This window comes from Ornithodoros turicata, chromosome 6 (assembly GCF_037126465.1).
Source record: "Ornithodoros turicata isolate Travis chromosome 6, ASM3712646v1, whole genome shotgun sequence".
NCBI lineage: Eukaryota > Metazoa > Arthropoda > Arachnida > Ixodida > Argasidae > Ornithodoros > Ornithodoros turicata.
Genome location: NC_088206.1, coordinates 6,102,586 through 6,120,200, shown reverse-complemented (window position 1 = coordinate 6,120,200; position 17,615 = coordinate 6,102,586). Strand labels below are relative to the sequence as shown.

Sequence of the window (17,615 nt, the reverse complement as noted above, 5' to 3'; positions counted from 1 at the left end):
CAATCTAACTGACGAAAGGTCACTTAAGGACTCGAAAATACGAGAGCCAAATACGCCTTTATTATCTGTTTCGTGCATTCAGCAGTCACTCTGCGGTATTCTAGTAGAGTATCGCCTGTGACGATGAAGCTCCCCACTCTCCAAAGCCAAAATAAAGTTGTTGTTGTTCTATCTGCAGCGAGCTAAAAAGAAAGAAAGCGAGTAAAAATGTTTTTCGATCGTTAGGTGTTTGTGAGTTCACGTTCGAAACATTTCGAATGCAGTGCATCAGCGGGTCTCTCAAATGCTACTTCGCTTCTCAAAGAGTCAGCTGTCAACGCATTAACTTCGGTAAGCAGAAGCGCGCATACAAAATAGGAATGAAAGACGTGTAAATAAGCAAAGAAGGGAGAAGGAACGACAGAAAGAGGAATCAAAGCGCTCAGTATTCCCCTTCATTTGACGCTCGATGCGCTGCTCTCTGTATAGCTCAAAAAGAAGTCATCGCTGCATTGCAAATAGTCCATTAGGGGACCCTTTAAAGGCAACCTGCCGTTGGAAAGTTGTGAATGTTGCTCTTGCATTTTAGTTTAGGTGAAGCACGCCCTGTACTTTGAATAAGTGAGTCGGAAACGGAAGCTACATGAAAGGAAGTAAAGCTAGTAGAAAGGTAGAAAAGCCCTGCCGACTTGCGTGGCTTAGTGGCCACGGTGATGGCATTCCACGCAGAGACTGGGAGGTGACCCCGATTCGAATTCGGGTGCCGGCTGCGCTGTCTCGGTGCTTACCCTGGGTTATCCTCAGAAGATTTAAGACAACTGTCGGCATAGTTCTCTGTGAAGTCGGCCCAGAACGCACGTACCCCCCCCCCATCTCCCACGAGCAACATGCCGTCAGACAGGCAGGCAGATCGCTCGGAAATACCAGTCTACCACCAGCACCACCGCTGTTCTTCTGGGCACAGTCCTCATCATTGACATCAGTTAACAGGTTTCGTTCACACGAATAGAGATGGATGATGTTTCGGAGGAAGCTCCCCCTTCCTCAGGATGAAAGTCAGTAGGCGCATTAAGCAGGCTCCCGAGCGCTCTTTCCTGGGCGCTCCGCAAATACTTTCTTCTGTCGTCTGCTTTCAGTAAACGGCGAAGGGCGGGAGAACTGAGACCGCCACCCAAATGGCGCGTACACCGGAACATGCATGTCGGGCCGGAACTGGTTCCGCTTTTCCCAAGCATATGAGACAAGAAGCGCGCAGGGTGCACCGGAGAAGGCGCATCGGAAGTTGCTTTGGATGCGTCTAGTGATCCCGGGAAAGAGGGAACGTTCCCGGAGCACCGGGTTAATGCGCCCAATGACTCTGTGCTGTGGCTTAGCTCATAAAGTCTCCTTTGGTGACGTCACAGTTGGGTAAAAGACAAACAGCAAGAAATGTCGTCCCGGCAACGAAAAATCTGAGAGACGCACCAGTACTTTCCGGTGTGTCATTCTTATATAGACTGTGTCCTAGCGCGCGCCACGCATCTGATAGGAGGAGCTGAAAGCTTTGCACTCAACGTGGCCCTACTTCGACGTACCTGTCTGGCAGTGCAGTTTTCAAACCACGAAGAATAAAATTGGAAGAAGCGTGCTAGACGTACCTTTCATTGCGTTACGTCGACGCGAGCGTGAGACTGCAAAACAGCACGTCAAGGCAGCGGCACAGAACGTTAAAGGGGTTGTGACGTTTTGACAGGCGTAGTTCACTGCATCATGCAGGTGCTCTACTATGCGCATGTGCACAAGGGAGAAATAAAAGAGACGGGGGTTTGTTTATTAAGGAAAAAAACAAGAAAGGAAAGGTTAGCCAGGCAAAGAACCGGCTTGCTATTAAAAAAAGCAAAAGAGAAAAACGGAAAACAAAAAGAAGGAAAGAAAGAAAGAAGAAAAGAGGCACTAGAACAAAGTCACATGCAGTCCACGAGTCCTGAGGCTCGGAGAAAACCGAGGAGAGCGGCAGTGGACATCCCACTAGTTGGGGTGCAGGACGGGGCCAAGGAGAGCGGACAACGAAAAGTCGTTACAGCCAATCTGGAGCAGACGACAACGGAGGGTGTTCCTATGGTGAAGGTGCTGCTGACAATGCAGGAGCTGGTGTGGGATGTCAGCTTCCACGCCACAGACATTGCAGTTTGGTGAATTTCACCGACCCATTTTTAAGAGAAGCGAGGGTGTACGGGCAAGAGGGTTGTTTCATCACCACAGGGCGTTACTCTACATACCCCATCGCTAGAGGTAATTTGGTGAAAATATAATTAAGAGCTTCACAATAAGGACCGAAGTCCTTAGGTGTCCAGCAGGAAGGTGAGTGGCGCTTTAAAAGGCATGCGGGTGTGAGCTGGGGGGGAGGGATATATTTATTAGACGAAAAGGAAAAAAAAAACGGGGGAAAGGTCAGCCAAACGAGACGTCGGGTTGCTATTCCAGAAATTAATAAATAAAGAAAGAAAATTAAGAAATAATAAATAAATAAAAAGAAAATTAAAGAAAGAAAGAAAGAAATAGAAGGAATAAGAAATAAATATATAAATAAAATTAAGAAATAAGAAATAAATAAAAAGAAAAAGAATGAGGAAATAAAGGATAAACTAACAAATGATGAAAGAAGGATGAGGTAGATTAAAGACAAAAATGTCAAAAAAAAAAGATGACTAACTGGGTTTGACGATGGGCCAAGCAATTTTGTCAGAGTGAAAAAAGGCGAGCGTCTAGCTGACTTAAAGACACCCTAGGGTGTAGTCCCAACGTAGGGTGATATGTGTCAACATGAACAATGTCTATGAAGAGAAGTGCCTCAGGACGAGAGCCGCCGATATATTTTTTTTTTAAATTCCGTGTTAGCTCTGCGAAGCAACTGTGGCTATGAGCGGCGTATAGACGTGGACAGATGGAGAGAGGACAGCAGGAAGGAGTGGGGGACAGGGGGGTTAGTATGCGTCCTGGACCGACTTCAGGGGGAACTGTATACCGACATTCGTCTGGAAAGTCTTCGGAAAACCCAGGGAAAACCTCAGACAGCACAGCCGGTGACAGGATTCGAACCCGTGTCTTCTCCCAGTCTCTGCGTGGAAAGCGATCATTCTATAACCACTATGCCACTGGAGCTGGTCCGACGATATTTCGAACAGAGTCTCGTTGGTTGCCATCGAGCCTGTCGATATTTGGCAGAGGTAAACATAAAGACGATCACAACACACCAAAGCCGCTAGCCAAAGGACCGCTGACATTCTCCCCTCAGCCAATCCCTTACAATTTTTTTTTTTTTACTATATCCTATACAAATTGTGTACAAAAATCTAGACAGGGCAGGTTGGAATTGTATAGGAATTCTATACAGCCTTTATAACTGTTCCCAATCCATTTTTAATCAATAGTTGGTTATTATTTTCAAGAGAAAATGTATATGGAGCAATAGGTAGAGTTCCTAAAGAAACTGAATACATTTTCGTTTGATCTTTAGATCAAACGAAATGTTGCCTATCTATACAGTGAACCCTCGTTAATATGACCCCCGATAATCTGACATACGCGCTTTACGACCATACTCTTGGGGAACAATGCAGTGAGACCTCTGCAAATCCCCTCCCGTTAATATGACAATTCCGCATTATGACCAAACTTTTCGGGAACAACCGTGGTCATAATAACGAGGGTTCACTGTAATGCCTATCTATCTATCTATAATGCCTATATAATGTTGTTATCTGCCCTGATTTGTTGAAAACGGGAGGCGTACGCCTTTTTTGTGACACTTATGCTGTTCATAATTGTCACAAAAAAGGCGTACGCCTCCCGTTTTCAACAAATCAGGGCAGATAACGATATCATTCGAAATGATGGTTGGGTAGGAGCGTGCTATACGCTGAAGTTCATTTCTAAGAGTGTACCGTTGAGGGGTGTGTGTGTATGTGGGGGGGGGGGGGGGGGGGGGGGTGATATGTTTATTGTTGATGAAAATAAGGAGAGAAAGGTTAGCAATGCTGGAGGCTTGCTATTCCCAAAAGCAACCACCACGGGAAAATAGGAGAAAGACGTTGTAACGCGATAATATGTCATAAGAGGCTCATTTATTGATGACTTTGCTGTTTTTCTAAAACAATCACGCTGGAGTGGCAGTCTTTCCGCGTCTCGATGCAGTGTTTCCATTTTCCAGTGGAAAGACGGAAGGGTCCCACGTGGGTTCGTTCCCGGACGATGACTGTAGCAATTTGGAGGAGGTAAACATTCCTTCCAGCAACGTTAAGTAACCGCAGGTGGTTCCAATTATCCGCAGTCCTGCCCCGCGGCAGGTGCAGCATGTATTGGCGGCGAGACCCTCACCAGGGGCGCCACTGTGCCGTCTCTTGGTGGGGATCCCCGTTTCGGTTTCGTTTCTGTTACTTACAGTAAAAACTGTCATATTGGAATAAAAATGCGATTTACTTGGAACACATATGTTGTTATCTTCACGAATCACCAGGAAATATCAATGCTGGACAGCCCTTAACACGTGCAATGCCTTTATACGCAATGCAATGTGAGAATACTGCCCGGGGGCATCCCCACGACAAGGTTCGTTCAGTGAACACCAGGGGGCGACTCCCAAACTTCTCGGCGCCAATAGCCACCCAAGTGTAGGCGGCCTCACCTTACGTGTATATCTACACCAAGGTATTATAATCCTCTCGGTATAGACTTCATGCTATAGGGTTGGCACCGCCTAGGCCCGTCTAGACTGAGTGATGACAAAACAATGATGTCAGCCGATCGCTTCATCGTTTCATTTTGTTCAGTATTTGCGGTTGTAATTTTTTCCCCTCCTCAATCTGTTGTTGAACTTGGCTTCGGAAAAAAGAAAGCTGTTGACTCTGTCGAGGGGAAGATACGGGGAATCGGCAAATTAAGGATGTCGGAAATAGGGGACTAAAAGTTCTTGATTTCGATCTAGGCGAAAAGCGGCGCGCGAGATACAGAGCGACAACACTGGTCAGGCTCGTGTACGTCTTTCGCCATGTCTAACCAACTGGCCCATCTCCACCCCCACCCCCCACCCCCCTTCACTTCGATGTAGAATATAGAAATTCGGTCAGCGAGCAAGTTTAAAGTTGAGGAAGTTTGACTCATTTTTTATAAGTGTAATTACTAGAGTAATTAGACTACTTAATTAGTTATTAGCTATTAGTTTAACTAGTTAGTAGATATTAGTTTAATTCATCACCTCTTAGATACTAGATTAATGAACAATACGAAATAATCTGCAATGGCAGCGGTCTTTGGTCCCAATACATGTTACAACAATATGCGCCATGGGGCGTACACGGAGAAGCATGTTTCCTAAACTTTATTGGATGTCACTTGCCTGTCGTGAGTTCTTAAGAGAATAATATCCCCAGTAAAACACAATCATAATCTTTCGGAGATATAAACCATACCGCTGCCTATTCCACCCACATTAATCTCCTCTTTAGCATCTTCATTCACGCTTTTGTAGTTCGCAAAAGAACTTCCGAGCGCTCCCATTCATTTAAGATATAACACCTTCTCTGCACGCAGTTACCCGAGAAAACCATCTGTTCCCGCTTGTGTAGAAAAGCCTGAGACAAAGCTTACGGTCTTTGCTCTCGGAATATATATATATATAATCGTCGACAGGAGCGCTAGAGTAATTTTCCGACTACTTGTTACTGTGTCGAGAAGAGAAAATCAATCCTATAGCTGCTCCTCCACAACAGCATCTGTATTCCTCGCGTCTGCGGCCGATTCCTAGAGGCCGATAAAAGATTGTTTCGAAATTTCAATTCTAGATACCCAATGATGTTAACGAGTTGTAAGCCTGACGGAAAACGTTACTGCTTTTATAACATGTGAAGGGCTTTCGGCGTAATTTGTAGGCGGAGACTACGTAGTCAGTGTTTCCTGCGTTGTCTGTTGCCCCAGGTCATATAGTCACGATTTATTTGTTGTTGTTGTTGTTGTTGTTTGTTCCTACTCGTAGGCTTTGATGGATGTTCGGAATATTGGATAAGCTGTTGATTAGCGGCCGTGCTGGTGCCTTCTGTAGTGATAACAGTATAAATTAATTCGGGGGCCAGTTATTTTATGCTATAAACGTGCTCTAAAAAAAACGTCATCAATTTTCTAGGTGCTGCGAGTTAGCCTGGGATTATCCGTCTCAAATCAGGGAAGCCTCAGACCGGAGGCTCCTCAGCTGCATTCACGTATACCTTTGTGTTTTCAACTTTTAGATTTCTAGCAGGATAGTTATCGCTGCGTTGGTAATCCTTAGACTGAACATAACCGAAAAGTACACTTTACAATGAGACGGTTAAACTTGTGTGCCGTAGCTGTTGGGAATTCCTCTTCGTTAACTTGGTCAGTTTTGCATATCTTCTCTGTAGTTACAGTTTCGAATATTATATGCCACCATCCATGTTTTGTAAATGTATGACAGAATATCGATTTTAGGGAAGATGTTGTTTAAAGAGCGTTCTCCATATTCATGTACTCTGCAATTGACTAGATGCTGCTTGTCTAGACGTAATGTCTTCTCTTGACCATACATATTTTTAGAAGAGGGTACCTAAGCGGCCTTGAGGCCCAAAAGAAATAAGGGGACGGCAGTGCGCATGCGCAGAATCCAAAGAGCGCTTTGCGCAGTTCTCAGTCCCGACTCAGTATCTCTTTGTGTCCCACCTCAGAACCCTCCCCATTCCAAGAACGGTCTAACGGCTTAGCGATTTAGAACAGGACAATCAACCGAATTTAGATCACAGTCTTAGTGAAGGCTTCGCGATGCGCTATGTGTTGTGCCCCTCCTATTGTTGAAGCAATGGGGGAACCACGGTTGTTCAGTTCAAGGTAGAAATGTTATGCTCGTGAAGACCTGATGAAGATGAAAAAGACGAGCAATTAATATACACAACTGATTCTTTTTTCCAGCAAGGATCTAAATATTGTTTTCAAAATAAGGTAGGATATTACGTGTTTCGACCCAGCAATTAAACGAAAGGAAGCTGGAATGAAGGAAACACAACATGGACGTCGAACGTGAAAAGTAGAGACTGCTATTGTGGATTCGCATCCGTCGACATTGTTGCCATAGTTGACTTGGGAGGCTGCATGGGTTTGCTCCATGACCTTTTTCTCCCCGTAATTATACGTTGTCCTTGACGCAGGAAGAGGTATTCTATGTCCCCGACCACGTGGATTAAAGCTATAAGAGCGCCATTTCAGACAAACCAGGAGTGCTCTTAAAAATGAGCTTCACCGCAGTGCACGCTGCTAGCCAACCATCATCTCCAATGATATCGGTATCTGCCCTGATTTGTTGAAACCGGGAGGTGTACGCCTTTTTTGTGACACTTACGCTGTTCATAATTGTCACAAAAAAGGCGTACGCCTCCAATTTTCACAGATCAGGGAAGGTATGTAGAGGAGGTGGTGTCCCTCTACATGAGTCCTGACCGGCGATGATGGAATGTCCCAGCGGGCAGATGGTCGTGGCCTCACGCTAGGACGGTGCCGGTAGAACTGCCGTGCCAGCGCCGTAGCGCGTGGCAGCAGAGGCACGTCTTCGTCATCACACACGGGCCGCCACATCACTCCCCCCCTCAGACGCGGAGCGGTGTAGAGCTGGCGGTTGAGATTCCGCGTCGATACAGGAAGAGGAGGAAGACGGGCGACACGCAGTACAGGGACGACTTGTTCAGAAATCGTAGTAGCAGCAGAGTGGTTGGTGCGGGCAAGCGCTGACCGGGCGGGTTCCAGGGGCGGTGTGAGGGCAGGTATGCCGAAGTAATTCAGAGAGGGGCGACAGAACCGCGACCGGTTCGTGAGCGCTGGGCTCGTAGTGTTGTCGCCAAGGAGACTGCGGGGAGGACCATCGTGAAGCACGGGGAGACGGGGAGTAAAACTCACTGTGGCCTCCGTGCGTGTCCCCGGTGGAACGTTGGTCCCAGAGCCTCTTGACCGCATGTGGACGAGCTGCCAGTGTCTTGTATGGAAGCCTGGTGGGAAGGCGAGGCGGGCAGGGTTCTTGGACCGCAAGCGTAGCAGATGCGTGTGGGGCGGTCGACAGCGGCGTACCGCGGCCGGTACAGGAGTGCGATGCTCGGGAAGGTGCCGCTGGTGGAAGCCCGAGGAGTGCCATCACGAAGCGTGTGGCGACGTGACGTGGAGTGTGGGACCATTGCGATGTGAGCTGGGTAGATGGGTACAACCACGGTGTTTCGCGGCCGGGCGTTGCGATGAGTAGAGCCGCGGTGGATTGGCGTCGTCGCCTAGCGGTTCCTCGGTTGAACGATGCACCGCACCTTCGGAGATGACTTCAGAGGTGGGCTTGCAGGAATTTCGGATGGTATTGGGCCGAATTATGCCGAACATGGTGTTCGTTGTTCGGGTCACCAAATGTAGAGGAGGTGGTGTTCCTCTACATGAGTCCTGACCGGCGATGATGGAATGTCCCAGCGGGCAGATGTGCGTGGCCTCCCGGCCCTCCGGGGAGACTTTGTGCCCAAGGAACTCTGTGGATGACACGCCAAATTCGCATTTTTGTACATTGACAACAATGCCGTGAGCGGCCAGGCGTGAGAAGAGCAGGCGGAGATGATGTTCGTGCTCTTCTGGAGACGAGCTGGCCACAAGCAAGTCGTCAATGTATGCGAATACGAAGGGGAGGCCCCTGATGACGCTGTCTATGAAACGTTGAAACGTTTGGGCCGCGTTGCGGAGACCAAACGGCATCCTCGGAAACTCGTACAGCCCAAACGGAGTCGTAATTGCGGTTTTCTTGATGTCTTCAGGGGCGACGGGGATCTGGTGATATGCTTTCATCAGGTCGATTTTGCTATAGAGGGTAGTGCCGTGGAGGTTGACCGTGAAGTCTTGCAACCGCGGGAGCGGGTAACGGTCAGGCACAGTAACAAGGTTAAGCGCACGGTAATCACCGCAGGGGCGCCAGTCGCCGGTCTTTTTGGGCACCATGTGCAAAGCGGAGGACCAATTGCTGGAGGAAGGTCTGGCTACACCGATGGACAGCATGTGCTCAAATTCCGCTTTTGCAATCTTGAGCTTCTCCGGAGCTAGCTGACGTGCCCGGGCGAAAGCGGGTGCTCCGGTGGTCTGGATGTGGTGCACGACATCGTGTGCGACTGGGCGCGACCAATCTGGTGGTTGCGTGAGGCTAGGAAAGTCCTTGAGGACGGCAGCGTATGGCGAGTGGAGGGCAGAAATGGAGATGCCGCTGAGAGGGCTCGCAGAGTGAACGGAGCGAGCCTGAACTGACAGATGGGTGGAGGTATCTATCAGGCGCTTGCGAGCGACGTCCACAGATAAGCCGAAATGGTGTAAGAAGTCGGCGCCCAGGATGGCTTGGCGGACACCGGCCACAAGGAACAGCCACGGGAACGTTCTGCGAAGGCCCAGATCGAGGGTGGCAGATAGCTGTCGGAAGACGGGAATGCCGGTGTTGTTGACAGCCGTAAGATGGAACATGGCTGGACGACGATTGTCACTTCCTGAAGCGGGGAGCACGCTCACTTCGGCGCCGGTGTCAACGAGGAAGCGCGTCTTTGAGGGCCGGTCAACAACGTAGAATAGTCGGCTGCTAGGCGTGGTGGAGACAGTCGCAGCCGCTAACGGTCCCCGGGCAAGTTTTCCGTCCAAGTACAGGGTCGCGTGCACCGACGGGCCTCGGAGCCGTACCGCTGGTGGTACCAGCAAGGGCCGATGGGCTCGTCTTGCAGAGGCCGACGAGGTGAACGGCGTCGACTGGGGGCGCGGGACGCGGAGCGCGGAGGATCGCGTCGGCGACGCCTGGGCGAAACGGGGTCTGTGTTTGAAGGCGCACGCGATGACAGGACAGACGCTACCATGGCGGAGAGGCGTCCAAAATCTTCGCGCAGTTGGGCTATGGAGTCCCCGGAAGGAGAAGTTAGCCGGACTTGGGCGGATGGTGAAGACGCCGCGGGGGAAACAGCTGAAGGCAAGGGCGGTGCGGCGGGCACGGCTGAAATGGACGGAAGGGAAACCTCCAAGATCTTGTCTGCAAGATCCGCAAGCTCTTGCAATGGCAGAGTCGACGCAGACGCTAGGATCATCTGCACGGTTGTTGGTAAGCGCTGCAGGAAGAGTTGTTTGAGGAGGCTGGCATCGAAGGAAAGGGCTCGCTCGCCAAGCAGCCCCTGCATGTGTCGCAATAGTTCAGACGGACGGCGGTCGCCAAGATCTTCGGAAGACAGGAGCTCTTGGAAGCGCTTGCGTTCCGAAGCCGTGGTTCGCTCGAGGACAGCGGTCTTGAGCGCGTCGTACTGGTTGGCGGCGGGTGGAGCGGAAAGGATGTCGACCACTTGGGCGGCAACATCTTGCGGCAGTACGCTCACCACATGGCGAAATTTGGTCAGCTGTGATGTTATGCCCCCGAGGGCGAACTGACATTCCACCTGTAGGAACCATACGCCCGGATTGTGGCTCCAGAAGGGCGGCAGCCGCATGGCGTAGTGCTGGATTGACGACGGCACTGAGGCATCGTCGGAGGCAGAGGAAGCGGTAGGGGCTGGTGGCTGTGCCATGTACGCTGCAACGTTCGGGTCACCAAATGTAGAGGACGGTCGTCTTCCTCTACATGAGCCCCGACCGGCGATGATGGTATGCCACGGAGAGGCGATGACGGTGGCCTATCTCCATGGCCGCGCCGGTGGAACTGAGGCAGGTGCTTCAGGCGCGTGGCCATCTTCATCATTGTCCACGGCCCGCTACAGTGCTCCCCTCCCCAGACGCGGAGCGGCGAGAAAGAAGAACACCGGAGGGAGAGAGCGAGAGCGGCCGTGGAAGACGTGCACTACTGGACGAATTCGTGGGACAGCAGAATACCCGTTGCGTGAAGCTCTCGATGAGCGAGGCAGATGAAGGGCGAATCGTTGGGCGTGAGAGTCGTGGCCTGGGGTGCCGCAACCGGCACGGGAGCGTGAGCTCATAGGGTCCCAGGAAATGATGCTGCGTACCCGTGAGGATTGCCGTGAAGACTGCCGAGACGCTGGCTAATGCGGGCCGTGGCGTCGGCGGCCGCGACTGCCGAAACCAGCAGGCGAGCACTTTGCTCTGTTGTCGCGGCCGGCTGCGAATGAGCGTCGAGAGGCGGAAGGGAAGTGGCGGGTAGTGAGTGTGCCGGTGTCCGTGCACAGCACAGGGCGGTCCCCGGGATCCGTCCAGCGATGGTCGGTTAGATGATCGTAGGACCAGTGACCGGTCGGACCGTTGCATGGTCGTCCAAATCGGTACCGTGGAGGGTGACGGTACGTGAGCGTCGGCGCGTCAGTCGACAGGAGAAGGGCAGTCGTGATGCTGTCGTCGTGAGCCGGACGGTGAAATGCTGCACGGCTGCAGAGGTGGGCGGGGCCGTGCTGGACGGTGAGGCCGCAGGTGGAAAGGCGCCGGGTACGTTAACGGCGAGGATTCCTGGCGGTGGGTCCATGTATAGAGCGCTGTGGTAGTGCTCCTCGAAGGCGTCGTCAGGAATTTGGGATAGTAAAGAGCCGAATTGCTCCGAACATGGTGTTCGTTGTTCGGGTCACCAAATGTAGAGGAGGTGGTGTCCCTCTACATGAGTCCTGACCGGCGATGATGGAATGTCCCAGCGGGCAGATGGTCGTGGCCTCACGCTAGGACGGTGCCGGTAGAACTGCCGTGCCAGCGCCGTAGCGCGTGGCAGCAGAGGCACGTCTTCGTCATCACACACGGGCCGCCACAGGTACACTCTTAAAAATGAACTTCACCACATAGCACGCTCCTAGCCAACCACCATCCCGAACGACAACGTTCTCGCCCCTGATTTGTTGAAAACGGGAGGAGGAGCCTATTTTGTGCCGTGCATAATGGTCACAAAATAGGCTCCTCCTCCCGTCTTCAACAAATCTAGGGCGAGAACGTTGTCATTCGGGGTGATGGTTGGCTAGGAGCGTGCTATGTGGTGAAGTTCATTTTTAAGAGTGTAACGATATCATTCGAGATTATGGTTGGCTGGGAGCGTTCTATGCGGTGAAGTTCATCTCTAAGAGTGCGGCACAAATGCTTAGAAGGGTAATCCTTCGAAGCGTGCTTTACCGCAACATATGTCATAGTGTGGCGAAGCCATACTCATGTTAAAAGGATTCTCTTCAATAACTGCGGGAACTTCTCGGCCTAGAGCAGTTCAGTGTGCTCGCATCCTAGCTGGTCAACTAGGTCCGCCCTTTTGATAAACGGATTATGGTAATGCTTACCCATATGTATCGGTATGTGACCTTTTAACGGGGAACGGGATGCCCTACAGCGTAATTAATGGTGGATCCCTAAGTTTCTATGTGGTAGCTCGTTTACGACATGGTTCGAGGCTTAATACTATGCATTAGGCGTAACGGTAGCGCTTGCTGGCAGGATTAGATAAATGTTGATCGTGATGCAACGGAGACGCGGGGCGCTGTTGATATAACGTCAGGAAGTGTGGCGATCGTAGTGTGCGAGCCTCCTCTGTGTTTCCTAGCGTACCTGAACGTTGAGGAGAGGTTGAGGTGGGTAGCATGCTGTGACTCGTATAGCCGCGCTGGCGGAATATCTGAAGGTGTGGGTTCAAGTCCGACTGCTAGTGTATCTTCATCAGCGCCGAGGTCATTCATCTCTTTTAACGCCCGGGTTGGGGATGGGGCTGGTTACAGTAGTCTGTGTTGTGATAGTGTTTGCTATATATATACAGTCGACCCCCGTTTATCCGGACGGTGCCGTTCCCGGCGAAATCGTCCGGATACCGGGGCATCCGGATAAATGAAACGACCGAATAGAAACGTCCTACAGAGCAAGGTTTAATTAAAAGAGAAATCACAGAAATCTCGTCAATATCAGCTGTTACATAGTAGTGTAGGCACTCGATTCCTGCAAACTTTTGCTAATTGCATAGAGTTGAGCCACGCTGTTGCGCTCCTCGAAGAATATGTCACTGCGGACGCAAAGTGTCAATGTCGGAGCCTTGTTTCTCACTGGCGTCATCGGCACCGTCTTGCTGCACACCATCGGAGGCAACAGCAGCAATCACATCGTCATCAGTCATAGCTGCACACGCGTCATCATCCTTATCAACGTCAACGTAGTCAGAAACCGCAGCATCATCTACGGCAGTCGCAGTGAGCCTCTGCATCAGGGATCGCAGCTTATCTAGGGGAATGTCTTCATCGGCCAACGGGCCGTAAGCAGCAGACCCTCGGCCTCGGGTTGAAGTTTTCCCCTCTAGAACCGGACAGTTGCTCGAGATATTTCCAAATGACGCGGTCGACTGGTCAACGTAACCCAACGCACACAAATAGAGAAGGGGGTCATCGTGCACGGTTGTCTCCCCTACGGAGGAATGTAGGTCTCTGACGTGTGACAGGAATAACCCCAACACAGCGAAAAGGGTGACGAAGCGGGGTCAGCGTCTCCTCTTACTCGCGGTAGTCCGGATAGCTGAAGCTGGATTACAAGATTTTTCGACCTTCGTTCCCTGGAATTCTTGTCCGAGTCCGGAAGCTGAAGTCCGGATAAACGAGAACAAAATACATGGAGGAAAATCCGTTCCCGTGCCTTTTGTCCGGATACCGCGGGGTCCGGATAAATGAAGTCCGGATAAACGGGGGTCGACTGTATTTTTTTTTTGGTCCCCACCCGTTTTTGCGAAGAGTCACCTCAAGGTCGAAAAAGATGTTTCAAAATGCGTCGTTCTTTAAGGACGTGAAACTAACGTACATTTCTTGACATCATGTTAGAATGGGATATGTTACGCGAGCGTTTAGTATTCTACAGCCGGTTTAATTTATATATTTGCAGCCAGGGAAGTAGATAAATAGAACAACTCGATAAAGGTTGAATTACAATAAGTTGGAAAATTAACTGCTAAAAGTCTCATTATCCTCGTTATTATTCATTTGTGTGTGGTTATTATTCGCTACATGTCCCCTCGACGTGCTGACAAAAATCTGAAAACCGACGATGGAAACACGAAAGTAACACTAAAAATTCTTAAACTGAGCTTTACATATGTGCACAAATCTCAGCTAATATTTTCAACGAATCAGCGCAGCTCTGAGACAAATTACTTCCCCAATCTTGTCTTATGTGGGGTTCTTTGGTGGAATCCTGTCTTGCGCAGAAATATTTTCTCAGGACAACCCTAGTCTATGACTCATATATCGCTATCTCACAGCGACCGATCATGCAGTAGGAAGTCGACGAAGATTTGGTTCACGGAAGCTCTAAGGCTTTCATTCCTGGCGTAACCTGTTGGCCGCCGATCGAATATCCGCAATACGACCGCTTGACCTTCATGCTTACAAGCATGACATAGAGAAAATTATAAGAGGAGCGAAACGGTTCTTATTGCTAGGCAGTTATTCTATGACGTTCGGCTAATTGGCTTAATTGGAAAGCCATTGATTGCATGTCACCGAGTCCAGGTGAAACGGAGTGCCTTCATTAGGACTTCATTAGGAAGAAGTCATGTTTCGAAAATGATTAGAATATATTTATTACCTGACTGGTGGACCATCATGAAGTCGTGATATCATATTATTCCATTAACTTCATACATGTTCAGAGATTAGTGGACCTCCGCGTAAGTAATCAGGTTTTTGAGTCTCCTTTTTTGTACTGTCAGCAGCCGAAAGAACTCAAACATAATTATACGCTACAGAGGAAAAATTTCCATTGGCGTGGCAGATATTGTTTTACGCAAAAAAAAATTTTTTTACACATTTCTGCTTGTGTTGCTGTTTCGCACGTACCATTTCAGGTTCTGTGTTGTTGTTGTTTTTTTTTCTTTCTTTTTTGTACCGAACGTGCAATGCTGGTACGCAAGCGTAGCAATTCAGTGTGGAACAAGGATAACAATGAATGATGAACAACAACAACAACAACTAAATCATGACTATGGCCTGGGGTGATTCACCGCTTGAGAGCAGTACCCTACCCCATAACACGAGAAGCATGAGATGTGAAATATGAAAATGACGTTATGTGCAAGTACAACTCGAACTCCCGTCGTCTGGTTGCGCAACGCTATACGTCGCACAAAAGGAAGATGCGCATGAAAGAAGCCAATGGTCCTTGAGATGCAGGGGTGGACCCTACAGCGTCTGGAGCAAGCCGGTAGCCAAGAGGAACTCCAAGAACATCAGAAGTCCTCGACGGTGTTGGACATGGCTCTGACATGGGCCAAGAATTGCAGCCAGGTTGAACGTGAATGATGAACAATGTTGTATAGTACCATGTGAAATCCGTCTAGTAAATCTCTCCCACACCCACATACCAGAGTATGCCCTCTCAATCGAAGCACTGGATTATTAACTATGTAACTGTATTCAGGTAACGATGTCAGGTTTTGTCATATTGTGAACATTTCATAGACAAGCGAAATAAATATTATATTCAACTGTATTGTATTATAACTAGGGAGTGACTTTTTCGGGTGAAATGGCCGTTCTCAGATTCGGATGTAAAAATTGGGCGCTCTTTTTAAATCTGTAATTCAGGGAGAAATCGGGCGATAATTGTGCCTTCGGGTGTTATCGGGTGTTTTCTGTTTCTCCTCTTGTCTATTAAGTCCTTTCCTAATCACTGTCTTCTTTTTTTCTTTTTTCTTTTTTTTTTGCGGAATCGTGATTTTCCAGCGGTAATCCTCGAATGCATAGACAGTGTTGACACACATGGGTGTATTGCTGGGAATGTAAGTGACCCATTCTTACATGTGTTACACGTGGCGACGTTTGTTCGTCTTCAGTGGAAACGTCACTTAAGGATTTCATAGTGACTGGAATTCGGGGAGAAATCGGGTTTAACCCGAAAACATCACTCCCTAATTATAACTTCATAAAAAAAAAACAAATGTGGAAGAGGCATTTCGGCTTTGCCTGAAAGGGACGGTCGCATGCGGCGGCCCATCTATAAAACCGACACCACTATGCTCGGCATCGGCAGATAATCTACTTGGCAAAGTTTTTCGTCCGAAAAGTGCTTAGATATTAACTAAACGTTTAAAGATAAGCGATAAAGAACTAATTTAAAGATAAGCTCTGATTCCGCAGCTACAGAGCCTCCGGCGGCGTGACGTCATTCTCTAAATGGAGGAGTGAGAGGGCGGCGCAGAGAGAGAGAGAGAGAGACAAAGGCGCCGTTCGGGCGCCCCGTAACTCTGTGAGACGCCCGCACGACGGCCGCGCCATTCCTCTTCTCAAGGTCGCGCCCTCATTGGTTCTTAGGTAGTGACGTTTTCTCGTTTTTCCAGAGAGGGAATTTCGGCGTACTCTCAACATCCGCCGTCTACTCTTGTCACGCATTCTACCGAATAGGAGTCAAACTACGCCACTCTTTCGCGTGGGGTTTTCGATACCGCGGTGAGAGGTTCACGAGGTTTGGGGAGACCAATGACAGCCCGCTTCGAATTGTCGGCCTTCTTAAGAAGGAGAGGAAGAGCGAAGGGAGCTAATCTTGGGGCCCTGCTGGTTTTTTCATAATAAGACAAGAGACGCGCTGAAGAAACACAAGGACTGGCAGACGTCACGCGTCCCGTGTCTGTCAGTTCTCATCTATATTCAGTACTTCCCTGGCTCATTAAGAGAAAAAGCGTAGATTGCGGTTTGTTTCGCTTATGAATCACAAACGACGCAATCCCGTTCCTCTTGTGTTCGTGTCAAGGGGACATCATCTTGAATTCCACGACGAGAAATTTTAGCACTTGAGTCCCTTTTAACGACGCTAGCTGGTTTCCATCTGAATCCTCCTTCTTCTTCTTTTTTTCAGCCGGTGTCTACACGTGTCTAATTAGTACAGTATAGTTAGCAGAAGTAGAAGAACTGTCGTAGCCCCGCGAATGAGAGCAGTCTTCGCATCCAGACGCCAACGCCAACAAACCGAGCGCGAACGCCTGGCGCAGTTCCTTGATGATTGCAATTATCATTTCATACTTCGACAACAGAAAGGCCGTTTCCCCGGCGACCTTCACGGCGAAAGTTTTATCTGTGCGCGCGCTACTGCGAAACATTTCAGTCATTCGAAGTTTGGCTTAATTAGGAGCTAACGTATAAGATCCTTTTTTTCTTTTTTTTCTTTTTTTACGTTCGTCGAGAGAGCAGCATCGATATAACTCCGCACTTACTTGTACTGAGTGTGAGAGAAAACGAATATAATATAACTCTACGATTAATGTTCAACTCTCGCGAAGATCGACGGAGTTGTGACACTTTGATAGATGTGATTCATTACATCTTGCGAGCATTGTGCCGCGCGTAAGGAAGCAAAAGGTATTATTTTTCTGGCGTGTCGTACTTAGCGAGATACAAACTCTTAACGAACTTCGGCGTCTAGCCTCAGCTACTCCCATTAGTCCTGATAACCACGTGGCCTCTTCAAGATGCGTGCTGCGATGTCGCAGCGGGGTGAGTTCAGCGCCACCTAGATGTAACGCAACGTAATATATTTTCCACTACAAGTGTGGGGGGAGGCGTCTGGCGAAAAGCCGATAGATAAGCGACGACGTGACGTGTATATAGTTATTAAGGGTCCGCAAACCGCGGCTTGCTAACTGTGGCCGTAGCTATGGCAACCAGTCGTCATCAGTCGCATGG

General features: G+C 49.3%; 2 protein-coding genes across 4 annotated transcripts in view; one reads left to right on the top strand and one right to left on the bottom strand.

The window, feature by feature from the left end:
• Nucleotides 1-17,615, top strand: part of LOC135398948 (glycine receptor subunit alpha-4-like) — a 373,762-nt gene that overhangs the window by 318,334 nt on the left and 37,813 nt on the right. The gene's annotated exons all lie outside the window — the stretch shown is intronic.
• LOC135397484 (uncharacterized) lies at nucleotides 9,627-10,562 on the bottom strand. The gene has a single exon (XM_064629089.1). It carries the CDS (start codon nucleotides 10,560-10,562, stop codon nucleotides 9,627-9,629), a length of 936 nt encoding a protein of 311 aa, XP_064485159.1.

Bases quoted from the DNA above. Each gene is read 5' to 3' on its own strand.
- LOC135397484 (XM_064629089.1), bottom strand. From the start codon at position 10,562: ATGGCACAGCCACCAGCCCCTACCGCTTCCTCTGCCTCCGACGATGCC.